Source organism: Lolium rigidum, chromosome 4 (genome assembly GCF_022539505.1).
Source record: "Lolium rigidum isolate FL_2022 chromosome 4, APGP_CSIRO_Lrig_0.1, whole genome shotgun sequence".
In the NCBI taxonomy this organism is placed as follows: Eukaryota; Viridiplantae; Streptophyta; class Magnoliopsida; order Poales; family Poaceae; genus Lolium; species Lolium rigidum.
The window spans coordinates 168,930,112-168,957,161 of record NC_061511.1 but is presented as its reverse complement, the minus strand read 5'-3'; the positions used below and the strand labels follow the sequence as shown (position 1 = coordinate 168,957,161).

Below are 27,050 nucleotides of genomic sequence, written 5' to 3'. Positions count from 1 at the left end.
AGCTCTGCCAGATATTTTTATGCCGCTATTGGGCTGAAATACTGGCCCGAACGTTTTCAACACTAGATGAGCCAAAGCCCATGAGCTTCCAGTATCACCTATGATAAGACAAAAGTCCAGCCCTCAAAAATAATAAAATCCACGTTTTTGGTTGAGATCAAAAAGTGGAATGTAATGGAACGATTTTAGAATCGGATGTCGTTTCCATGTTTGATTAAGAAATACAACCAGATAAGATGGCTCTTTTAAAGTTTCTCAAAATCGATGGAATCTCCAGGTTCTCCGATACTAATTACTAAACCTATTCCACAGTTTGCTGACTTTGCTCACCTCTAAATGCAACAAATCACGCTAGGTAACTGATCACCCATCGGTTTGTTCTTGTTTCTCTTTCCTCTAAATGCACCCAACGCTTGTTGGGCAAGGTGTAAGGTGATGATTAAGGTAAGAGGATACTAGGAGAGCCGTGACAAAAACAAAATTGTGATCACGACTCTCGTTCTTTGAGAAAACACCAGGTACAACTCAGAAATATGCATTTAGACATGGTCTACTAAGATTGGAGTTTTGCAACTCAAAGGAAAACAATGTCCCACTAAAAGAATATTTTGTTCAACGAGACACACCGGATATGGAGTTTGATCCCTAGAGGGTTAAGGATGCAATCACCTCGAACCAATATTTACGTTTGTTTCTTAGGTTACTAATATCCTATTGCTACAATATATTTGCAAATAACCCAATGAAATTGCGGTATTAAGGAACATGTATTGGACAACTCAACACATATGACTAAAATTTATAAGTATAAAGTTTCAAAAGTTTGTTCACTATCATTGTTCAAAACAAAGTATTCATTAGATTAGAGGGAATAAAAAATTGTTTTGGTTGAACCACTTTTACATGTACTCTGTTTGGTTATCCATGTTGTGGTAGGAGTTTGCCTTGTATTTTTTGAGGTAGTTCGGTTATAATCTAGTTTCCTTGTACATTTAAGACATTTATCCTAAGAAACACAGAGAAACTTTACATCTCGATGCATTGATACAAGAGAAAGTTTGTATGAACCAAAGAAGAAACACACCAAAAAAAAACAATAGCACACCCCTAAGAGCTAGGCAACACTGACTAAAGTGGAGGAAAGGTAGAGGTGTTGCAGCCCTAAAATCACGGAAGGTGGGAGGCATTCAACAATCACGGATGGTGTTGATAGTCCGTAAGATTTCTCCGTAAAGATGTGCTCTGTACCGTTGATTTATTTCTCGAGATTTCCGCTCGCCTTAATAGATGGAAAGATTTCTTCCTCTTTCTTACTTTTATCTGAATCTCAAATCAAAACGGACGGCGAAAGAAGTACTTTTCGTAAAGATCATGTCCGTAAGTCTAGTGTTTCTGCGGTTAGAAGCAGCATATCAAGACTCGAAGGTCCTTCAAGCAGGCTAGCGACATCGGGTTGTGCACCATCAAAAATGGCTACGCTGCGCTGGTTCCATTTTCTTTTTTTTGCTTTCTACGCTGGTTCCAAATCGACATGAATGATTAACAAGAGGCGCTTAGGGTTGAGAGTGGACAACCGCATAACCCCGCGAAAGCAAAAGCTAGTACAAACTAAACAAATTTGCTAAAACAAATTGCAAAGCTACGAAGCGGATCAGATGCCGCAATGCAGCACTTGGGGCGGAGAGGACAAACTCCACAATAGGAACACATGGGCGGTCGAATCCAAGTTGGCATATCATGCCACATTGAGCACAGAAAGAGGCAATCTGCCAGGATATGGCTCATGGTCTAATCTAACTGGTCTAGCAACATGCAACACCTGGCCAGCCTCTCCACGGCTTGGTCCTAGCTCCAGAATGACGAACTTCATCCAGGGTGAATCCCAATAAAGCCAAAGCCACTGCTCCTTTGAAGAGGGTGTTGCAGCAGGTCTTTTCGTTGACATTTGACATTTCTGACGTGAATTGCAAAACAAGTTCAAGTGCAAACGAAGAAAACCCCCACTGATATGAAAGACAGCCGCCGCCTCTTCTAACCTAGTCGTCCCTCCACCTCTGCTTCCTCCATAAACCGGTTCCCCCTCTCCTCCGGCTAGCTTCACTGGTGTTGGGAGGGGTGGGGAACCGATCTAGCGTGAAGTTCTTAATAAAAGTAGTTTTTTAATAGATTAAGCTATGATTTTGGTAGCATCTTTCTTCAATAAGTGATCCTTCGTCGTTCATTCGACCACGAGATCTCTTTCGCGACATCGATGGTGGTGTTGGAAGACTAATTTTCTCTAGGTATGATCCTTCAGATCTTCAATTGCCTTTACCTAGCATACTAATGTTACTCCCTCCATTTTTTTAAAAAGGGCGCAGCTCAAAGATCTCTGGGACCAAGGTATATGCCGATTGGAGGAATTCCGTGGGTGTGGAACGTGAAAATCGGTTCGGTGATTAAGGAGATGTGCCTAACAAATCGCTAGAAAAACGCTTAGGAAACCCCACGGCCAATCAATTTGCGGTTTCCTCGCATGCATTGGTCGAGAAATGGAGAAATAATTGGGCCTAATTAATTGTGTGCGCCTTATTTGGCTTCCATTCTGAAAATTCTGTGATTTGAAGATGCGCCCTTTAAACAAAAATGGAGGGAGTAGTACTTTTACCGATGTTAGTTGACTACTTTAATGGTTCTACGCATGCATGTAGCCTTAGCATTGCGCTGTAAAAAATTGTGGGAGAACCTTAGTCGGTATTTATAGGTTTGCGATTTAGTATCTATGTTCAGCTGCCTTTAGAAAAATACAAAAATGTGTTATGAAAGAAGAAAGAGTTTGAAGACCTCCCAGATTTTCTCTTTTCTTTTAAATTTTATTTTGTAATTGCTAGAGACAACTCATGTATATCTACAATGCACTATTTGCTACTATAAGTATATATATGGTATTGATTGTCAAAACGAAAAAGGTCATCAAATGCAACTTGGCGTGCATGTTTTACTTCTCGGGCTTCAGGAACACAATGCTCCACTAGACATACACGCAGGAGCATAGATTGAAAATTAGCATAATATCAAATCGCAAGTAAAAAAACATTCATGAATACTTCGCTCTGGTAAACATAAAACCTTCGATCTGTGCGGACTAACTCGCAGTCTAATGAACATCACGAGAGAAACAATGATATGTCTTGGGCAACTTAAATATCAAACATGCTATCTCTGCAGATATTCTGCTTTTTTCACTCACATGGTAAGTTATTTCTTCCTGTTAACTGTACATATGCAAGAGAATCATGGTCATGTGACGATATCATCAACCTCGGAGTGAAACACGAAGCTCGGAAATGTAGTTGTTATGTCCCTGAAACGTCAAGAATACGATAAGCAAGAATGTTAATTGCCTCAAATCAAATGTTCATGGAAAAAATACAAGAATATTTCTAAGTTATGCCGTTTACTATGCAGAACAACTTTCATTTAAATATGCCAAACTTCCATTACAGTATTAGAATCTTTTGCAAGTTTCAGACACTGAAATAGAACCCGAGATCAGGAATGCAATTACTGTTGCAGGTAAATAACATGTGCCCCCGTCATACTTACAAGTCAATAAATTATGCATAGCCAACCACACTTACCTCCCCTAACTTCAAATCATGCTTAGATTGTTTAAGTTCACATTCTCAATGATCGCAGATTTCTTTATCTGGCACACGCCCCATCAATAATTTCTCTGGGCATGGGGAAGATAATTGTGGCTGTGCCAAAATTCTACCAAACTTCTTTTTCTTTTTACGGGGAAATTCTACCAAACTTCTTTTTCTTTTTACGGGGAAATTCTACCAAACTTCAATCATATATCTTATACTCACTTGAGGTATGAAAGAGTCATTATCTTCAACAAGGAGGGATTCCTAGAGACAAAATTCTCCCACTCTGTTTTGTCTATTTTCCCGTCCTGATTCGTATCAGCATCTGAAAATGTCTGTCGTCACCATTCACCAGTCATTGTTGGTCTAGACTTTGTTAATATACAAAATAATTATCTACAACTTAAGCAATGCAAACTACTTTTTAACAAAATGTCCAATACCTTGTCCAAGATCGTCTCAATGATATCGTCTGATAACCTCATTTCTGATTCACCTAGAAGAGCAATCAACATTTGCTTTACCTGTACAAGAGGATCATAGTCTTAGTTGACAAACAAAGGCTATGAGGTATTCATATACTTTCTACACACAAGAAATGGTGATGGCATAATTGAACTTCGGGATGTTAATTGGTTCAATGGTTTGCATGTGTCTTAACAATTATCACTCCGTCCCATAATATAAGATGCTATTATAACCAATTACAGCCTATATTATTCGCAAAAAAAGTTACAACCTATATTGGTTGTAATAAAATCTCATATTGTGGGACGGAGGGAGTACCTAGGTTGTATGATCTGGTTCAGCAAGACAACATGTTCGGATAGGATTATGAATGAGGGTTCAGGCCTTGTGGATGCTCAAGATTACAAAAACTCGACTAACAGGCACTGCCCCCTGTGGCATTTTTATTTAGAAAAAACAACCAAGCGCCATGGGGAGGCCAAGCGCCCAAGCCTCAGGTTAGGGTGGGCTGAGCAAGCACATGGGCTGCAAGCCAACTGCACCAAGCTCGGTTCTCTGTATGCTTAAGATTTATAAGAAACAACTGAGCCAAGCTCTGTTCTCTGTGTGCTTAAGATTTAGATGAAAATTACTGGGAAATCTGCAGTAGAATAGGAAATTATTGGGAGATTTGATGATAAGGGGTGTGGTCTCTGTACATTCGTTGTCAGGCAGGAACCGTTACGTGTGTGGCTGTATAGTGGTCAATCTAGAAGCACACTTTCAGTGTTAGGTTAGTCCTGCTTCCTTAGTCCGGAAAAAGACAATTCACAATCATTGTCGTGCAATCAATGTTTTCTCAGCAAAGCACGTGGTCAGAGATGTCGCTTTACAGTTTTGTTTCTGTATGGAAACCAGAGGCATGCTCCCCTTTTCTTCCAAAAAAGTTTTACTTCAGCAGTATATAGGTGCACTTATTACTGGATTTTCAGTCACACATCATCAAATGACTATTTCTGAATAGTTTAACAAGAAAAAAATAGAGGCGTAAACTCAGGAAAAAAAATCTACTAGTTACCTCCTTCCGTTCAATAAACCCTGTACCGTCCATATCATATAGCTTGAAGGACCCTGTCATGTATCAAGCAATCCGAACTTTTAGAAAGTGAGAGCATGGTGTCTATTAAGTGAAGACACAGCAGAAGGGCTATAACTTACAATCAATTTTCTCTTCCATTGGGAAGTTTGGATGAAACACATTCAAGGCTCGAACAAAGTCACCGAAATCGATGGCACCCCTTTTCTTAACATCGAAAAGGTCAAATATCTACAACATAGATCTCATGTAAATCAACTGATAATCTGATAGTAATGACATTGTGTTCCGAAGCACAACATAATAGTATGTAACATCACAAAAAGGAATGGTTGCCAAGAGGATGGATACCCGGTTAGCGAAAAGATTTTCCTTCCTTGTATTTTTAAACAATGCTAGCTGGAACTCTTCCTGCATGATATATGAATATAAATTATTCAAAATTTCAGTTTCCCATGAATTCAGTACCTCGTGACACTAAAATGATATAGTTCAAGATAAGTAGATGTGGTACATCAAATTGTGTATGATTGCTTAACATAACAACAGTTAATTAAACCTAATTTGATACTCCCTCCATCCCAAAATAACCTGCTTAACTTTTTTAGATACCGGTGTATCTAAATATGTCTAGATACAAGGAATTAAGAATATTTAAACAGTGCTAGCTGGAACTCTTCCTGCATGGTAAATGAATATAAATTACTCATACTTTCAGTTGTCATGAATCCAGTACCTCGTGACACTAAAATGATATAGTTCAAGATAACTAGCTGGGGTACATCAAATCGTATATGACTGCTTAACATAACAAAAGTTAATTAAGCCTTCTTTGATATATGACAGACGAGATAGATATAAAATTACATGGACGGGTAAGAATCTCCCTAGCTGCCTAGAACTGTAGCAAGAATGATAAAACTGAAATTAGCATTACGGACATGCTAATCAGGCAGTTGGCTTAACCAAAATTTCGAAAGCTTAGCCAAAATATGATAACGTGAGATGCAAGAGAAGGCTAAAACCTTGAGCTACATGACGGTGGCATAACTTGCGATAATAGCTGCTGTGGGACATATAGAGACACGGCGCTATCTATGGTATGAACAATTCTGCGTAACTATATTTGCACTTTTGTGGACCAAAATGGTAGCAATAATTTGATATACAGATGGGCGGCCCTAACAACTTACACCAAGCAGGCCCATTGAGCTGTACTGCAGGAATAAGCGTTTGATGAGGAAAGGATCCATGTTCCGTTATGATGTTAGAGGAATTGGAATTATTAATGGCTAAACGTAATCACACAAAAAAAAAGACATTGCCGCGTAAGTTGCGCAAGTTTCAATTTCCACTATAACCGACAAAAAGTAAGTTGTTTGCAAGGTACAATTTACACGCTAACCGACAAAATGAGTAAGCGAATAAACATGTCTCAGTGCTTATTTGGCACTTGTACTGTATATGGTGATCCAATGAGGAAGCAGAATGAGTTGCTAAGAAAGTGTTACCTTGTTGATCAGCCCGTCGTCAATCACGGAGCCGCTGATGCTCTTGAAGAGCTCGAACAACGCTTCGACTTCGCTGACGCTGACTGCAGGAACAGAACAGCAAGCGTAACGACGTCAGGTCGGGCAACGTCCGGTTAGAGTTCACGAGACAGGATGTGGATCAATAGCAGACTAGCAGTACATGGCAGATCAGATGACATCACATCAAAGCACATACCTACTATACTCATGTGAAATCCAATACCAGAGCAATAGAGCATATACAGTATATGGTATGCATAAATGATACATGTACCGGTCAGATTATTTATTCGCCTCGCAATCCGGAGTACTACAGGAGAGGTACGCACGCACGCGCAAGCAAGCAACAGCAGAAGCTGGATTTCATGAAATAGGTGGCGTGGGAAGGGGGGAAAGGGAGGGGGATCGTGCTCACATGCGGTCTGGGAGGCGAGCTGGACGGGGTCCTCGTAGCCCGCCGGGTGCTGCCTCCGCTTCCCCGTGGACTGGACGCACCCCATCGCCGCTCCCGGAGAAGAGCACAAACCCCCACCTCTGCCTTAACGCCGGCGGGACCAATCGCGCATCACCGCCGCCTCCACCCGCTGCATAGAAGCGTGGAGCCTCTGCGTTAGTGGGCGGGCGGGTGGACTGGGTGGTGGTGGATCCGGTTTGTCGGCGCGGGATTCCGGCGGTCAGGGGAGGCGGGCGGTGTGGTGGGATGGATGGATGGAGTCGCGGTCTGGGAATCTGGTTGCGGCGGGGCAGCAGCGAGCTGGTGCGGTCTGGTAGTGGTCGCCTTCCTTCCTTCGGACGGAGCACGCCCCGCCTCGTCTTTACGCACGTGACGGTCGCTCGCTCGAAACCCGCCGGAACCGGGACGGGAAGCGCGTCGGCCTCGAACCGGAGGGGGACCGAACCTGGTGAGTCGCGCGGAGTGGGCGGCGCATCAAAGCCGTCGCGCTCCCCAAACCCCCCTCACCACCCACCACTTGTCGTCCTAGGCCCCACCGGAAGATTTGCTTCGTCCCGTATTTTTCCAAGGAAATCTGGTTTGCCCGATCAGTCCAAGCTGCAGGCCAACCCGGGATATTTTATGATTTGCCACACTTTTTTTGAAAGTGTCTATTATTTGCCACATGACCACCACCAGTGACACATAAAATGGCAAATGATAGAAGTGCAAAGAAAAGTGTGGCAAATTATAAAATCCCCCGGCCAACCCACGTCGAACGACGTCCATGATGCGTATCGTCGGGAAGATGCGAATGCGATGCCTCGAGCAAGGACCTTTCTCGCCGGAGAAAGAGGACCATACCTCATGCCCCATAGGCGTCATGATAAAGAGGGAGCAGCACTGCTTCCAGAACAAAAACACAACCCGGGAGACGTATCATATTTCATCGAAAAAAAGATTTTTTTTAACTAAGCAAGACGCCTCCTAGGGGCGCGGCTCGGGCGAACCGTAGCCGCCGCCCCCATCCTTCCTCTCCCACATCTCCTCGCCGTTGCCGGGGGAAGCTAGCGGGCAAAGCCCATCCCAGCAGATAACTGTGGCGGGCTCTCATCTCCGAGCACATCGAGGGCCTCATCCTCCTCACGTGGTGGGATCTCTGGCCACAGCTTCGCAACGGCCCTACATGGCACAACTCGTTCGGCAGAGATGGACGTCGGGGCGGCGGCCCTGGAATTTTTTGACGACCTTGATGATCGTTGCGCCAGCGAAGGCGGCGGAACGCTTGGTTCGGGGTCCTCGGTACCGCTTAGCTCCCCATCTCCTCGTGGTGCGGGTGGTGGTGGCGGTGCTCGCTGAGATCTCCGATCTGCTGTTGGGAGCGGCAGTTGGTGACCTAAGGGCTTACTGCTCTGCTTAATAAAGGAGGCAGTCCTTGGGTTCTCGCGCCAAGTGAAGAGTTTCGGAAGGCCCCGCCGGAGATCTCCATTGGACACCTCATGCCTGGAGATTGCTGAATCGGGTGGAATTCGGTCGTGTGCACCCACAATTCTGGCTGTGCGGTTTCAGGAGGGAGTGACGTGAAGCTTCGCTACATATTGCCATCAGACATGTCAGCTTTTAATTTTCATGGAGAAAACAGTGGCAAAGACTACCATGGCGGCTGAGGTCTTAGGTCTAGTAATGGTGGACTGAGTCTTGGTGTGATGGGTACTTTGCTTGGTGTTTCTTGACTTGCGGTAGCGGGAGCGGCAGCGTAGGAGGAGTATAGAGTCTTATCTTTCAAGGTGAAAAAAAAAACAAGATCTGACTTTAACTGATTGTGCCTAGCAAACGTTCTTGTTGAAGACATTGTTTTAAGATAAGGGATTTGCTTCAGGGTGAAAATCCAAGTTCTGATGGTTGTGTGTGGCAATTACCTTGTTGATGACATTATTTTGTGAACACTGACTTCAGGTGTCGTTATAGCAGTGGTTTGTGTTGTAGCTACAAGGTTTTGATCACCTTAGCGGGATTTTTTTAGTAGTGTTGTGTGCATCCTTTATATCTTTAGGACATTTCGTTGTTACGGAGGATATGTGTAATTAGTATCAAATATATTTCTTTTGTCGAATAAGGAAAAAAAAAGAAACCACTGTGGCTTAACTTGACTTCAAGGCAACCTCGACCAACATACCTATAGTCTGGTGCTAGAGCTCGGCAAGTAGAAAGAAAGATCCCGATGGATTTGGGAAAAACATCGACCAAGTTCCGACCACCATGTGGTACGTTCTGCCGCCGAAGCCGCCGAGGCCAACTGGTCGAGGCACCCACCTGGTGGTTGCCATCGGGTACCTGGCCCTATACGCGCTCGTCTCCCGCCGTGCCCGGCCACTGCGCCATCCTCCCGCCGCAGCACGAGCTCGCATCAAGGACGGCAACGCACATGTCTAGAGGAGATCCACAACTTCAAGAAGTGGCTCGTGAGTTCGTTTGCGCGGTAGGGGAAGGTCGAAGGACCGTGTCGATGGGGACCGTCGTGCGTCGAGTGCGTCCGTGTCCCTGGTGTCCCATATGGATGTTTTTGCAAGGTGCCCATGTTTTTCAAAAAGGCGATCGATGATGTCGGGGACGAATGGGACTACCAACTTGAGTCCAAGAAGCTCGCCCCAACGAGCGATGGTAACTGATTACCTGAGCAATGCCATCCCGGAAAACTTTGCATTTCTTCATGTCCAGTTTAGGCTGGCTCGTGGGTACGTCCGCCCATGTGATCGACGACAAAAGGAAAATTACCGACCGGTTTGGACTAGGCGTCGTCAGAGGCATGATCGGGTTGCCTCAAACGAACATGCACAATCAGAGCAGGCATGGATCGGAAGCCCTTTGATTGGACAAAGCAACTTGACCAGTGCACTGTGTAGCTTAACTTGTTTTTTCTTTGACGTGTAGCTTAACTTGTTTGATTGTTTTGTTCGTGCAATTTTTGATCAACTGATCGATCAAACTTGATTAAAATAGTCAATACTTGATGGAGATTTTTTTAGATGGAACTCCAGAGTCCATTCACTTGTTAACATAGTAGAATCGCTAGCCACTGACACCACTACATCAGTCGGAACAGCGTCCGGCCAAATCAGGCCATCGCCCTGAACACCCGAGACACCCAACGCCTCCATCGCATGTGTTGCTTTATTACAGACTCGACGACAAAACTCAAAAGAAATAGATGAAAAGTTCAACCTAGCTAGCATTCCGTCATCCCGCACTAACACACCGATTGGAGATCATTCATAGTTGGGCCTTGCTACACCGAGGTCGACCTTGTTTTAGGATAGAGCAAGGTCACCCGGACTTTCTATTTTTGGAAAGTGGTCCCGTTTGTTTGTTTTTGTTTGTTTCTAAAAATAGCAACTCGGTGGGCAGCCAAAACACGTGGGTTGTGTCGTCTCCGACTTTTCTTCTACCCGAGCGCAAACGAATCCTTCTCTTCAAGCGTGACTTTTCTTCCTCGGTGGCCCACTTCTATTTATACGTTGCACCCCAAAAACTACGGCTACATCCATTGGCTTCCCCTCTACCTCTCCACTGAACCAAGGAGAATACCGAACGCGGCCGCTACATCCCCAACAAGATACGGGAAAAAATAGACCACAAAGAACACCAAGGAAATCAAAATCGATCTCCTTAACGCTAAGAAACTAGAACGGCGCTGCTACATCCCCGAGGCGTCATCCACCTGTAAGTTCCCACTCTATCCCTGGATCTAACAGTTCCATCTATTGCCTGCTCCATCCATTGCCTCTATGTTATTTCATCCAAAAATAATGGAACGAATTCCGAACCAAAAATATGTTACATCACAAGTTCACACACAAGAGATCGTCCGTTCCATTTTCTTACGCAGACAATGGAGTACTAATATGAAACTTCGTTACATTCTAGTGTCTTAACATAAGAGCTAGATGTGACAGGAAAACTAGATGAAACATAAGAACTAGATGTGACAGAACTATATGTTACTCTAGATTCGATTCATAAGACAAGTAGATGTGACACAGGAAACAACATGTGTGTCTTGAGTCACTACATGTTAAACTAGATGTGGAACCAACAAAAGCTATAGCTGACGAGTAGTAGATGTCACACTCGAAACTAGATGGAAAAACAAAAAGCCAATAGCTGATCTATAACAATATCATGGCTTTAACTACGGTTAGCATTTGTCATGTAGATCAAATGTAACATCCTACAGATCAAATGTCACATTTGGTTGATCCATACTTAGAGTTCTTCATGATGCATTTGGGATCCACTAAATGTTCTTCACATATAATTCCAAAAAAGCTTAATTCATGCACCTGTTACAATGAATGGCCCGAATACATTGCTCTCTTTCAACTCTCGGTAGAATGATATTCCCTGGTATGCCCGTTGCAAATGCACCTGTTACATTAGCAAAAATGTGGCTAACATTAAATTGAGGTAAACGATTAGTCCGACGGTAAAATACATCGGTTAAGTATAGTCTCAACAAAAAGTAGATGCTTATTTTGAAACGAAACATGGCCACAACTACAGGTAAATTTTTGTTCCATTTTATTGTAAGACGTAAAATCCCCATGGAAATGGTTCCATCTACTAAAATGGAACTAAATGGAACTGTCAGACATTAAATCCATGCCATCAAAAATGGTTCCATCTACTAACATGGAACTAATATAGGTTCCATCTACTAACATGGAACTAATATAGGTTCCATGGTACTGACATGGTACCATCCTGTGACAGAAAAATAGGTTCCATCTGCTAACATGGAACTAATATAGGTTCCATGGTACTGACATGGTACCATCCTGTGACAAAAAAATAGGTTCCATCTACTAACATGAAACTAATATAGGTTCCATGGTACCGACACGGTACCATCCTGTGACAGAAAAATAGGTTCCATCTCGCTGAAAAAGGTTTAATCTACTAACATGGACTAATTTAGGTTCCATGTACTGACATGCTAGCATCCTATGACAAAAAAAAATGGGCCGTGCTAGAGCTGTGCAGAAAAAAGGTTCCCTCCACTGCAAAAAAATGGTCGCACCTACTGTGTTGGAGCTGCAATCTTGCAGCTCCCTCTCTTCTTCCTCACGGTGCTGCCTCTCACATCTCACAAAGAACAAGGGAGAAACAAGAATTTGGTGCCGGGCTGTCTCTCTTCTCTTTTCTCATTCTCAAACTGAAACATGGTGATTATAACGTCTTAAATAGACTCACACACCACACAGCCGGTGAACCACTCACCAACTAACTCCACTAGCCAAGCACTCACGCACACCACACCGATCAGAACATTTGACCCGGCCAACACACGTACGCACACAGCTAGCTAGTGACCCGCATACGGCTAACTAACTCAGTGCATGCACTAACTAACTAATTGTCTTGCTAGATAACTACTGAAACACTCGGCCATAACCCTTGTAGTACATTGCGCATCAGCTCTTCATGCAGCACTGCATCGCACAGCGCCTCGACATCTCACCATCTTTGTAACATTGTTCTTGCACGCCTAACTGAAACTCCGCCGGTTCCGTAGGCGTCGCACATAACACCTTGCCGGACTCTAACATACTAGAACAGAAACACACCTAGCATGCTAATAAACTACACACTAAATGCAGATACATAAATCAAGATTAAAGCTGACATATTGCATGTAACAGGAACAAATTCGATGTGATTCAGATGGTTCCCATGTACTGTAACACACAATTACTGCCTAATGCATCCCTTTTTTCTATAGATGTAACACTAATTGCAGTTCATTAGGCAGGTGGCTCCATACAGATTCAGACGATGTAACACTACGTACTGCATCCCATCTTCAGTCAGAAAAAACTGTGCCCAAGATGCATACCTTACTCCAACAACGAGGATGTAGCAGAATCCCGGAACTGGAACCCCACCGGCAGCACCGCCGCCGCCTGTTCTGCAGACAACGTCGTCACTTTCACTTTCCATATGCCAACATCCTCACCCTGCCTCTCTCCTGCGGCGACCTCCACGCTAGATGCCTTACTTGTTACATCATGATTCTAGTGTGTTATATCTACCGTGTTACTGTTACATCATGATTCCTTTATATCTAGAAAAATAAACATGTTCCAAGTAATATGTTATATCATCACAATTCATGTGTTATTCTAAAAAATAAACATGTTCCATTTACTATGTTAAATAAACATGTGTTACATCTAAATGACAGAAAAACGGTTGTCCATCAGCAAAAAACGGTTACAATTACTACCGAGATAAACCCCCATCTATGTAAGCAGATTACTATCTACTACAGGTAAAATACTAGTTGATGAGCAACGATAGGCAGGGTCATCCACAAGATTTAGTAAAAACGTACTCGTTTCTAGCATTACAGATAGCATGTATTGCCTTAATTCAGGATGTAGCAGGAAGAGAGAAACAGATTCATCCATGGCATCAAAGAAAACATGGCCTTATCTACAAGCATGTAACATCCAGCAGGGGAGACCCTTACCTGCGACAGCCCGGCTGTTGAAGGCGGCATTCGGCGAGGCAGTGCTGCCGTGTTGTCTCCTCTTTCCGGCGCAGCGCGTGGGCCTGCTGGGCTGCCGCCGCCCTCCTCCTCCTTAGGGTAGGCAGAGAAGGAAACCATGGGATGGCCGGATGTGCCGGCGGTCGGTGGGAGGAGCGGCGCGATGTCCTCCGGGACGGGCCAGCCTCCATGCCCAGCGCATGCAGCTGTGCGGCCGATAGATGCTCGTCGAGGTGACGCCGGGCGACTCCTCCGCCGTGCCCGAGGTGGGCGCCGATAAGGCGGAGACGATGGTGTCGGCCGGAGAGGAAGGAGGGAGGCCAGAAAGAACGGCGGCGGCAGAGGGCATCAGACCGGCTTCATCCTCTCCCAACCGCCCCCATTACCTCAGCAAATCGGCGGAGGCACCAAATTCGTCGGAGGAATATTGGAAGGAGGAGAGGAAATGGGGAAGCCACGGTGGACTCTCTCTCTCTCTCCAGAAAATGCTTCGGCCCCTTTGGGACAGTACGGGGAACTGACGCCACGCGACAAAATAACGTGTCCACCCCGCGGTTACTCAGCATCAGCCGTGCGATCCCCATCGCGTGGCGCGGAAGCACGACCTCGGTGGAAGACAGAAACGAGGTCGACAGTGATATAGATAATGCGTTCATAGTTTGCTTTATTAAGAGCATTTACCAGCACCTGGCAGTCTGACTCAACTATGATACGAGTCATACCCCAATTCATCGCTGCCTCCTTGGAGACATGCCTCGGCTTCGGTATGGATTGCACTCTGGGGAACTCCATCCATCCATCTCCTGACCTTGCCACATTATCCTCGCTGTCTCTTATGGTAGAACCCCAACCTCATACGCTAGCAACATGTTGTTCGTGATTAGCCTACTGGGGAGGAAGGCGCTCTAATTTGGTGCAATAATATCTGGTAAAACCATGTTTAGTCTATTTGCTAGGACCTTCGAAATCAGTTTATAAACCACACTACACAAACTAATTGGCATGAGATCATTCATACTCATACGATTGGGCACCTTTGGGATCAACACTACACTTGTCTCATCATCCTCAGGACATCTCACATCCATTGAGAGACTGGAGAAATTTTGCGGTAACGCTCTTTTCAACCACCTCCTAATACTTCTAGTAGAAGAGAGCGGGCATACCATCGAGTCCGGGTGCTTTTTGGTCCCCGATACCACTACTACGAAATAGCCTACTGCTGGTGAAGCAAAATTAGCTATTGCCGGCGCACCTACGCCCGCCAGCAGGAACAGGCCGGTGATACTGCTTTACCGCCGGCGAACAATTGTGTTCGCCTGCAATACATGTACTACTACGGGCGAATCAATCTAGGTGTGCCGGCGGTATGTTTCGGTGGAAACAAAAAAAAAAGCTGGTCAAACGCCCCGCATCTCCACATGGCTGCAGGCCCTCCACGTGATTCCACAGTTCCACTTTATACAGAGGAGTTACAGCTAGTAAGGAAATTTACAGAGAACACCTTGGAAAGAAAAGAAAAAAGCAATCAGGTGTCACGCGTGTTCCTCCACCGTCGTCGGGAGCTCTGTTCGCCGCCCTTGTCCCGTCGGCGCTCGCCGCCGACGAAGAAGAGCGGTGTCCCAACTAGCAGTAAGGGGGGCAAACTCGACGTGCAGCCGAGGCGGCCACGGGGGGAGGAGCGAGCCACCGCGGCCGTTGGCGAGACGCACCTCGTCGACCCGTCGATGGAGACGGGCACCTCCGCGGTGTCCGCCAGCGGGAGCATCGGGAACGCGCCGCGCGCCGCGTGCGCCTCCGTCTTGAGGGAAGTGGGCACCCCAGCGACCCAGCGCAGCACGCCGGTGTGGAGGAGGACCGCCTTGCCTGGCGGCGCTAGGAGCTCGATGATGCGGAGTTCGCCGCCGTGGCCCTCGCCGCTCGCCCCTTGGGCCCTCGCCGGCGCTCGCCCCTTGGCCACCGCTCGCCAGATCACGGCCGCGGGCTCGCCTCGCTGTGGAGCTCGAGCGGGCGTCCTCCTTGGCCTGGGGGGCCTCCGCTTCCAGATAGTGCCGGGAGGGTGGCGAGGGCGCGAGGCCGGCGGCGGTAGGTGCGGCGGTAGGCGGCGGCCGGTGGCGGTAGGAGTGGCTGTGAGAGGATTACCTGCGCTAGGTGTGGCTGTGCGTGAGTAGTGTGAGAGAAGGAAACGTATACGTGAGGGACGTGGGCAGGACTGGGTCTACGGGCGCTGGTGCTGGCGCCCACTTGATTTTGGGCCACTTCTTTTGGGCTTATAGAGCAGCTTCTAGGTTCACAGGAGCTGAAGCCTAAAAGAATGGAAAATTTCTGGTTAGCTTCTCCCCACCGCAGCGCTGCTCCATAGTGCAAAGTCGTCGGTCCAGAGAAACTGGTCGAGAGCAGCTTCCCGAGCTTCTCCAGGGAGTAACGAACCAGCGGCTGCAAATGCCCCTATCTTTCTCGAATTTTACCCAGATCTGCCACCGAGATGCCGAATCGTTTTCCTGTTTTCGTGCCGAGCCGGTCCAACAAACCCATCTGCCCCCGTCTCTCTTTCCCTCGTTGACCCACGCGCGTTGCTCCTACCTACGTCTGGTTGTTTCTCCGCCGCCGGCCGCCGGGCCACCCGGCCCGTGTTCCACTCTTCCAGCCCGCCACCACGAGTAGCAGTTCCTCCGCCTACGTGCACTCATCTAGGAGCTCCGCCCCAGCGCCTCGAGCCCTCGACCTTGCCTACGAGATCCGCCCAGATCTGCCTTGATCCAGGAGCGCCGCTCGCCGTGGAGCTCCACCTCGTCACGGACTAGTGCACCTCGCCGTCTCCGTCGAACTCCACCTCATCCCCAACCAAGTCCACCTCGTTTTCCCATGGAGATCGTGGAATGTGTATGACCCTGCAAACAAGACAGAGTTTCTTATTTCTGAGATGTACACATGATAGACAGTGCATAGTTGGTACTCAGTGATTAGACGCATGAGCTTTTCTATCATTGAATCAGTTCATGAACAGGGAGTTTTTTATTATCAGTGATCGTGGAATGTGTATGACCCTGCAAACAAGACATAGTTTTTTATTATCACTGCATGAACAGAGAGTTGTTTTTGCAGTGATCATTGAGTTGGATGAGCGCATGCTTGTGTGTATTTTGGAGAATTGATGCTTGTATGCGCAATGAGGTCAGAGGATTTTATCAGTTATTAAACATGACACAATTCATGTCAAGGGGTGTTGTAGACATTGCACAACAAACATGCCCAAATTCAAGAAGCCCAAAAGAAGGGGAGGAATAGTTTCTAGTAGCTTCTCCTCACTGGAGTTTCTCTTCACCGAAATCTATAAGCTAGCTTCTCCATAAGCATAAGCCCAAAAGAAGTGTCTCTTTGTTCGCCGGCAATAAATTTCCGCTTACGGCTGGCATCAATATCGCTGGCGCACGAATTTTTTTAGATCGCCGGCACTGCAACCTGCCGTACCAACCTGCGCTGTCAAGGGCAGAACCACTAATATCACCGGCGCATGAAACTGTACGTTCGCCGGCCATGTTAGGATACCACCGGCGCTGCACATTTTTGGTGCACCGGCGGTAAATACCACCGGCGTACAATATATTTGGTGCGCCAGCAGTAATCCTACCAGCTATAGACATTTTTCTAGTAGTGTACTTTCCAAAGCAACTTCTCATTCCCTCCTCCGTAAACACCTCCATGAGTGAGTCATTCATCTCCGGCGTCACATGCAGATAGATGTGATCCATGATTTTGTCCTTTCTTGTACCTATAGTAGAGGAAAAAAAGGTTTATAGGATAATTAGTAGCTACTTCCTTCATTTCCTCTTATTCTTCATTTCTACTCCGCCCTCCCTTCTTACCACCTTAATTCTATTTTTTCTTTTTCCTCCCCGATGCCACCGAGTGAAAAAACTTTGTGTTTCTATGGGGCCTTTCTTCCAATACAACCCCCTCTGGTCTTTTAACCTACTTAACTTGAAATGCATCACCTCTTCCTTCCACATCTACTTTTTAGAGATATTGTCTCTTCTCCACCTCTCCAACTCCTTCTTTAACTTATTTATTCTTTTGTCTAGATATACTAGCACTTCTCTACTCTAGCCTCTAAATGTTCATATTTTGGGAAAAATCGAGATTTGAACAATTTTTGAATATGAACGTATTTTAAATTTGAACATTTTATAATTTGGATTTTTCCAAATATTAACATTTTTATGTATGAACATTTTCAAATTTTAATATTTTTCAAATGTAAACATTTTGAAATCTAAACATTTTTCATAATTGAATGTTTTTTTAATCTTCAGATTTGAACAATTTTTTGAATTTGAACATTTTTGAATTTTAATATTTTCCGAATCTGAAAATAAAATATATTAAAAGGAAAAAAACATGAAAAGAAAATAGGAAATAGAAAAGAAAAAATAAAAACAAAAGAAAGAAAGAAAGAAAGAAAGGAAGGAAAAGCCCTAACCCACACGGGGTGTGTGGTGCATGGTAGTTACCGACCCAGTCAGTATATAGATTTTCCCCTGTTATTTTTCTCTCCTCTATTATCGAGAAGGTTAATATTTGCAATTTTTATTTTTAGATTTATTGTTGGTGATTATAAATTGATTGATTAACTTCTCGCAAAAATATGAAATACAATTTTGCAAACCTGGAAAATATTCGCTTTGTACATTCGTGCTCACTGAAATACCACTGTAATTTGTATGTAAATAAATTACCTACTACCTACCTCTCTCAGTTCATAGGGTTTGCGCATATCCTAAATTCTCAATTTAGCCAACATAATATTAATTGTACAACACAAAAATTATATCATTAGAAAATAGAAGACGTGAACTTTCTAATTACATATATTTTATAATATATTATATATTATTATTGTCAAATTTACAATTTAGAAATACGCGTAAGTCCTATGAAGAGAAATAAGAGAAATAAGGAGTATGTATTTTTTTAGGCCAAACGAGGCGTACGGCCCTGCAAAGATAGAGGACACGTAAGGCGGGTGAGGCCCATATGCATCTAGACAGGCCACGTCACCCTAATCCGCCATCACCGCGTCGGACGTGCCATCTAACCCAGGGCCCGCCACCTGCCGCCCGCGGATTAGGTGAGTCGCCGCAACCGCGACGTATCTCCGGACGGGCCCCACTCGCAATTCAAAAACCGCCACTGTCTCCTGCGCTACACGCGTCGCCCATCGCCGCCCTCCTTCCGTCGCTTCCGCCCCAACTCCGACCCGAGGCCTCGCTTCGCTTTCCGGTGACGGCGACCAAACTCCCTATATTCTCTCCTCCGCGGCTGGGTCAGCACTCAGCGCGCTGCTCCGTCCGGTGCTTCTTCCGCTGTCCATCGGAGTTCGTTCGAGTTGGAGCCAGCCCGCGCGCGCCCCCTTTGAGTTTTGGGAGAGGGTCTTGGGCCGGGCGGGCGGCGGCGATGGAGGAGAGGTACGAGGCGATGAAGGAGCTCGGGTCCGGCAACTTCGGGGTCGCGAGGCTGGTCAGGGACAAGCGCACCAAGGAGCTCGTCGCCGTCAAGTACATCGAGCGGGGCAAGAAGGTATTATCGTGTCTGTTTCTTCTGTCACTTTTCCTCTGCGCTTAGCTTTGAGGTTTGGTCGTCGAGGGTTCATCGGACTGGTGGAGCTGCTGTTCTTCTTGGTGCCGAATTGAATCCTCGATGGCCAGATAGTAGCGCGGTGAATATGACTGCAGGTCAGTTTGTGTTGCCTGATGGGGTTTGTTTGTGTGCGTGCAGATTGATGAGAATGTGCAGAGGGAGATCATCAATCACCGGGCGCTCCGGCACCCTAACATCATACGATTCAAGGAGGTAATCAGGAAATCCTGGCTCATTCATCTATGGTAAATTCGTTGGTTGTGGATGAATTTGTACTGTTGAAATTGGATGGTTCTGAAGTCTGAACTAATTCGTGTATCGTCTACACAGCAGAAATGGTACTGTACTTTCGTTTGGAAATAAATGGAGATTGGGTTTTCGAGTGTTTGCATCGTGACTGCATCTCTCAGTTATTAGATCATTGCATTTCATTGTGTGTGACAAAATTGAAACACAATGAATCTCAATGAAAACACCGTCGCACGAATCTTAAAACGAGAAATCGACGGCACAAACGTGCACGGGATAAGAGCATTTCTCTAGTTAGTACTAGTAATGTTTGTCTGGGAAGCACTGAACCCCACAGTCCAGGGTTACCATGAACTGATAATTATTGACAGAGTGGTTTCAAAAGCATAGAAGTTTTATCCTAGACCATCGCTCAGGATGATATTCAGCTTAGAAAATTATCATATTTAGATAAAACTTAATGAACTTGCTGCAATATGCTCTTGCTTATTTTCTAAAACATTTTCTTCTTTCCTGAATCAACTGGGATTAACAGGTTTGTTTAACCCCTACGCACCTTGCGATTGTCATGGAATATGCTGCTGGTGGAGAACTCTTTGAAAGAATATGCACCGCGGGGAGATTCAGCGAAGATGAGGTTTGCTCTCACCCTACTTGCTTACCTTGCTATGTCGTCTGGCTACCGCCCTTAATTCTGAACCACATCTGCTAACAGATGTAACTGTTTGCTATATGTGTCGATAGGCAAGGTATTTCTTTCAGCAGCTACTTTCGGGGGTCAGCTACTGCCATTCCATGGTATGCCTGCTTGTTGGAAATCTTCAATGGAAACTATTAGCAGAAATGCCCGTGGACTGATATTGCGAATGCAGGAGATCTGCCACCGTGATCTTAAACTGGAAAACACACTCCTGGATGGGAGCCCAACACCTCGAGTAAAGATTTGCGACTTTGGTTACTCAAAGGTGCTAATAGTTAGTGATATGTTTCCTAGTATTTCTATAAAATGGGGCTCTGTCCTTCCTGACCACGTTGGCTATTGTGCTTTCCAGTCCGCTTTGCTGCATTCCAAGCCAAAATCAACAGTTGGTACTCCGGCATACATAGCACCGGAAGTTCTTTCGAGAAAAGAATATGACGGCAAGGTAACATCAACCTGTAGCAATCTTCGGCTTTTGACTGTTATTTTGCATCCACCTCTTTTCTCCCCAAGAAAACAAGGTAAATAGTGTGCAGGAATATCAGTTACTAGTTACTTAGAGAAGTTACTGAAGATTGAAAGAGAGTTTAGACTGAGATTATCAGTTTAACCTACCTCAATTCAGATATAGGTATCTAGCTTGCTTACCACATACTCTTTTAATAGAACATCATCATATATTCATACATTGTGCTATTGAAATAGTGCGGGAGCCAATCAAGTTGAAGGATGCGAGTAAGGACACTGACTATTGAAAATTTGATTTTTTCTGTTCATGTAGCACTACTATCAGGCTTTCTTTTCCAACGCCGCAGAAGGATTTAGCTTACCAATGATCCACTGCCACTAAAAATGCTATAGCCATCACTATTTAATTTTGTATATCAACAGTAATGTCTGGCAATGCTATCCAAGTTCATGTACTTTCAATCTTTTCATGATTCTGAGACGTTATATGATCAGCTTCCAACTCTGCATCTTACGACGGAACGGTTTTCCTTCCCCAGGTAGCAGACGTATGGTCCTGTGGCGTGACATTGTATGTGATGCTCATCGGGTCGTACCCATTTGAGGATCCTGATGATCCAAGGAACTTCCGAAAAACGATCAGCGTAAAGGCTCAATCGATCCTCCTTAATTATCATCATTACCCTGTTCAGCACCTTCCTTGTTTAGCGTGCCTGAAACTCCGAACTTAATGCGAATGCACGTCTTGTGACACTTGACAGAGAATCCTTGGCGTGCAATACTCCATTCCAGACTACGTCAGGGTATCTTCCGACTGCAGAAACCTCCTGTCCCAAATATTCACTGCCGATCCTTCAAAGGTACCACTGCTTATCCTCTTTTCTCTTTCAGTTTAGTAACTTGCAAGTAAACTTCAGATTTCTCCAAAAAGGCAAGTCTTTGATGTCCAGACTCTGCCTACATTTTCTGCATCTTGTAATCTGACACCGCAATTCCCTGAATCGTGCCTAACAAAAATGACCCTTCTATGTCTGAAACTCTGAAGAGAATCACGATCCAAGAAATCAAGAAGCTGCCGTGGTTCCTGAAGAGCCTACCGAAGGAGATCTCGGAGAGGGACAGGGCCAACTTCAAGGAGCCTGAGCCGGAGAAGACAGTAGCGGCGCAGGCCGTGGAGGAGATCATGCGAATCATCCAGGAGGCCAAGGCCCCTGGCGACATGTCCAAGTCCTCCGCCGATGCTGCACTGCTCGCCGAGCTTGCCGAGCTGCAGAGCGACGACGAAGAAGAGCCGGGAGACGAGGGGGAGACCTACTAACTGAACCCTGCATCGCAGTGCACGCAGATGCAGCCGCGCCTGTGTAGCTGTTCATATATACGATCTGGAATACGGTTTGTTGAGACAACAATAAGGCGCCAAAGCGTATGATATGATTATGATACCCCTTGTACTGGCGTTGTGTACATTACTGAACATTGCACGAATTTAGCGTGCAAGAATAAAAGAAGATGATTGGAAAATAAATCTTCCAACCTGTTTGAACGGGGAACGATTTAAGCCTGCAAACATTTTATAACATCGAAATGAGTTGCAAAAAAGAAAAGAAAAGAAATCAAATCCTTATTTGAGCCATACGGCGATAAGAACACACAATGTTAGGGCATAGCGGATTTTCAATCAAGCCACGATTTCTTGTTCAAAAATATTAAACCATGTATTTGTTCATGCTTTGCTTTATGATAGGTTCTCATATATTCACTTTACAAGTATGTTAATCGGTGAGGTTTCAGACATTGATAAGGGTATTCAAGAGGCAACATTTACCACTAAGTTTTGGTATACTACTAGGTATAAAATCTAAAACGCTATAATATTCTGAAAATACTTGTGAAGACAAATATTTGCATATGATTTTCAAAGTTCTAATATAAATAGTGAAAATGTGGGGTCATTGAAAGTTTAGAAAGATATATTACAGGTTTGTTCAAGACGTTAGTTTTTTTTGAAACTTGAGGAGGTACTGTTTATATCAGAGTTTATCTTTTTTCTTTCTCCACTAGGTCGAATTTTTATTCGATGTTCTACGATGTGGTGCATGCACATTGTGTCGATGTAAAAAACATTTCAAGATTTTCTATTTGTTTGCACATCTATTTAGACTACTGTTTGGTTCATCTCATTTATAGTAGCGAGCTGATGTTTGAACCAGGAAATCACCTTGATGCCGGACATGGTAAGAGAACAATAGCCGAAGCCTAGTTAAAAGGTTGACGAGGGCTGGTCCAAAGGCTTAATGAGTAAAATCTTGAATAACCACATTCTTGGGATGTTACACTTTAAGAAGGGTTTAAAGATCAAGGTCTGTCGACTAGACTAGGGATAATCAAAATTTACGCAAATTAGATCTATAATGTAAGTAACAAAGAGTTAGATGCAAAAACACCATACATCTCACAAATTCAAGTTATTGGTGTGCACCTCTACATTTTTTTTATAGACACTTAGGAGCATAGCACCGAAATTACTTAACCTTCTTATCCTTGAGAAGACAAATATTTGCTCACCCGATCACTCATAATTGTCATGAAGTGGTCGTAGGACCTTCAATATCTTCTTGAGATAGATCTACCAGAAGGAAGGTACGAATCCACCCCTAGCTGATTATAAGATGCTAACAATCCAAAAGCAATAGATTAAGATCTCTACAATTGATGTGCGCTTAAACCCGAGCCTCAAGGGGATCCGGATCCCCACATAGAGAAGAGATATTGGTCAAAGATTCTCTCTTCGTTGCACCGACTACAAAATCGGTGATATCGAATTTCAAATCAATGATCAAATGTCCGAAGCCATAAGCAACACAACAAAAAGATTCATCAATGAACGCCGTTAGTTCCAGCTGAAAGGAACACAATCACACTGGGATTTAGTATATGCTCTATAAAGCCAATCTAGAACCTCTCTGGGTGATTCTGAATCGAGACAAAGTGCCACCGAAATTCTAGATGCATGACATAAGTGGATTAACCTAAATCATGCTTGGTTACACCGGAAATAGACCTCCTAGTCACATAGAAAATAATAGAGAAACACTCACGCTCAAGACACGTGCAATACCAGAGAAGAACACGGTACCACCGAACACAATAAACTAGCACCATGTAGAATAACAACAAGTGCTAGTCATGGAAGAACTGGTCTCACATCCGATAGCACCGAATTCCAAAGCATCACCTAGGGGAACCCTAACTCGTGCCATGGTCGCCATTTTTTGTGTACTTCAACGCCAATCATACTACGATTGAAGCTCTACAATTACGACATGATTATGGCCTAACCGACATTCACTGTAGCCAAGATTAAGATAATCAAGAGAACCTTTGAAAATTCTTGAGACATGGAATAACAGTTGATAGCAGAGTGAGGTTGGAGCTCTGTGTGTCCTCTTCTTGTGTAGAAGATGATATTTCTTATATTACCGATGGCAGTGAACAATATCTCCGTAAGCAATTACATAGAAGTATATTGACATTGTGTTGTACATATTCTTGTGCTTGTGGTCATTGTTCACTACCCTACAAATGCGTAAAGCTATATACTTAGCGGATCTAAAAATGGAAAACAGATGGTAGTAATTTTATTTTAAGGTTTAACCAAAAATTTCTTCTATTGGAATTCATGGAAGACTTCAATAAAACCGTGTAGGTCCCATATGTAAGATGGGTATCCACAGATCAAGCCAAATTTTGTACCCATGTCCCACCCATAACTTAACCGCTGCCTACTCAAGAATATCCTAAGGAGAAAATGCCCTCCAAACCCATGTGCAATAGGCTGGATATCCATGGATACACCGATGCACAAATACGTACTACTATCATCCCTATGTTTTAGATAGACCAATCTTATGGGCTAAACCAATTTCATACAAAAAAAATATTCGTGCGTATTCCAGAATTATGAATTTGAAAATATGGAGGAAAAGTCTTCCTCAAATAATACCATTTATTTTGTTGTATGACAGATTGTACTCATTGTACGTATGTTCAATTTATTCCATTTTCATCATTTGTGTGATGGAAATAGTTTGAAAGCGAAAATTACATGAGGCATGCGAGCACATTACTCATTTGGTATTTATGAAGAACATTTATTTTATTTAGTATTTGCGTGATGGAAACACACCAAAGATTTTCGCTCCTTGATCATTGTATAAGGCATGAGTGTTGTGGTCAAACCAATCATTAAGATGCTTGAGTGTGTAATAAAGAACTTTTACACAAAAATGTCTTGGATTTGTAGAGTCTTTGCAATTGAATGAAGGAAGTCTTTGCAATTGGATTGCAATTGGATTTGTAGAGTCTTTGCAATTATTATTGGCATGAGGGCTCCCGTGTCGACCCCCCATGGCGACACCAGGGCTAAACCTAGCCGCCGCCTCCAGCCAATTCCTCGGCCCTCTCCTGCCGCCGCTTGTGGAGATGATGGATTTCCGGTGTTGTCTTGGTGGTGTCTGGTCCGCTGTTATAAGAAATAGGTCCCTGTAGCGGGGCTTTTCTTTTATGTAATTCTTCTTTCTTTTTTTTGGTTGTGTGCATCCGTATTTCCAATAGGGCACTGCATTGTTGCAGAGACTGGGTGTAATTGATATCTTAACGATATTAATTAATATTTTCCTTTATCGAAAGAAATTGAATGAAGGGAGTGCATGTAATCCTAGACACTAGTTGACATTTCTCCAGCATGCAGAAAAAGAAAGGGAGCCAACTCACAGGAGTGACCTCCTGAAGCCATCTTCTTCAACTAAAACGCCTTCGATCCATCAGCAAGGGTAATGGCAACGTCACACAAATGATATATGCGAAAGTCATGGCAATCAAGTGACCATGCTCAAATACTTGGACAAACTCTATAGGAAATGTGATATTCCTTGGGTTCAGATAGTTTGGTCCAAGTACTGCAATACAAGGTGCCCAATGCTCGCCCACCGTACGTGCGGATCCTTCTGGTGGCAAGATGTGATGGGGCTTACGAAACATCCTTAGAGGGGTCAATGCTGATCAAAGCGGAAGACACAACCTTGATGAGACCTAAGCTTCTGTTCCTTTGGTGGAGATCATGGCATCTGCGTAATGATGCCATCTTTGGCAAAGGCGAGGCTTCAATCAGTAACTCTGTCAGCTTCATCTCTAATTACCTAAACACCACAACTCTGATCAAGAATGGCTAGAACGAATATGACCGTAAAGGAAAAGGGAAGATCACTTATACTCCTGAACCTGTCGCGAACATGTGTGACCTTCTGTTTCATGGAGAAATCCTAGTGCAGGTTATATTAAAATTAACACTGACGCCTCATTCACTCATGATGCTGATCATGGCCATTGGGGTGCCATTGCGAGGAATCACGCTGGCGAAATTGTTACTTCAGCGTGGGATCCGATAGTACGGTGCCAATCGGCAGAAGAAGCAGAAGTGGTGGCTGTCCTGAAAGGCATTCAGATTGCATCTACCCTTAATAGGCCTATTATCATAGAGTGTGACTGTCAACAGGTGGTCAATGCTCTAAATTCCAGGACTTGGGGAAGATCTCATGATGGTATGGTGTATGCTGAGATACACCAGGCTGCGCAAACCATACATGATCTACAGATTCAGAAAATACCGATATCGGCTAATGGCGTGGGGCACACGATGGCTGCATATAGTCGTAGAACTTTGTCTAGTGGTGTTATGTATTCCTCTGCACCAGCTTGCGTACTGGATATTGTAGAGACCGATTGTAACCCTAACATATCTGATTAATATATATCAACACCTTTTCAAAAAAAAACCACTTCCATCGTCCCATGTCATCTTTTTTTAAATCTTTTTTTCTCGAACACATGGCAAAGCATGTGTCATTATATATTAGAAGAAAAGCGTCGAGAAGACGGGAGCAAACAGGTGATAGCAGAGCTACAAGAGAAAAAGAAAAGAAAGGAAAACAAAACTATACATGACTTTGTTAGTCTCTCTCTCAGGGTTCAACATCGGGGGGGGGGGGGGGTCTAGCGTGTAAAGGCAGTCGGCGCAGAGCTGTAGCACCGGCTGTCATCCTTAGCTTAGCTTCCTCAAGGATTGTGATGACTAGGTCTTGTCTGTTGGGTACAATGTTTTTGAAAATTGCATCATTCGGAGCTTTCCAAAGTCTCCAAATGGTTAGGATACTGATCGACCTGGCACCCTTCTGAATTGTGCTCTATGCATTCGTCATAGCAGTTTGGAGCCAAGTGCTGAACTCACTGTTGGGGCCAGGAATGCATGTC

The 27,050-nt window shown here is 44.4% G+C and overlaps 2 protein-coding genes across 3 annotated transcripts; one reads left to right on the top strand and one right to left on the bottom strand.

Annotated features, from left to right (window-relative positions):
- Positions 1-3,065: 3,065 nt before the first annotated feature.
- LOC124706280 (calcineurin B-like protein 1) lies at positions 3,066-7,418 on the bottom strand. Its single transcript, XM_047237933.1, has 8 exons — positions 7,123-7,418; positions 6,687-6,769; positions 5,527-5,586; positions 5,298-5,406; positions 5,158-5,210; positions 4,076-4,156; positions 3,855-3,967; positions 3,066-3,343 (listed from the first exon to the last, which is right to left on the bottom strand). Exons 1-8 carry the CDS (start codon positions 7,205-7,207, stop codon positions 3,280-3,282), a joined length of 648 nt encoding a protein of 215 aa, XP_047093889.1. The 5' UTR covers positions 7,208-7,418; the 3' UTR covers positions 3,066-3,279.
- An 11,522-nt stretch (positions 7,419-18,940) lies between these two features.
- LOC124706279 (serine/threonine-protein kinase SAPK3) lies at positions 18,941-22,284 on the top strand. 2 transcript variants are annotated; one of them, XM_047237932.1, is made up of 9 exons: positions 18,950-19,264; positions 19,463-19,537; positions 20,109-20,210; positions 20,318-20,371; positions 20,446-20,538; positions 20,626-20,718; positions 21,281-21,385; positions 21,503-21,601; positions 21,787-22,284. In XM_047237932.1, the coding sequence occupies exons 1-9, from the start codon at positions 19,142-19,144 to the stop codon at positions 22,057-22,059; spliced, it is 1,017 nt and encodes a 338-aa protein (XP_047093888.1). In that variant the 5' UTR covers positions 18,950-19,141; the 3' UTR covers positions 22,060-22,284. The 2 variants fall into 2 exon arrangements, with proteins under 2 accessions (XP_047093887.1, XP_047093888.1); XM_047237931.1 differs by having other exon boundaries at positions 18,941-19,264; positions 20,446-20,718.
- Positions 22,285-27,050: the final 4,766 nt, after the last annotated feature.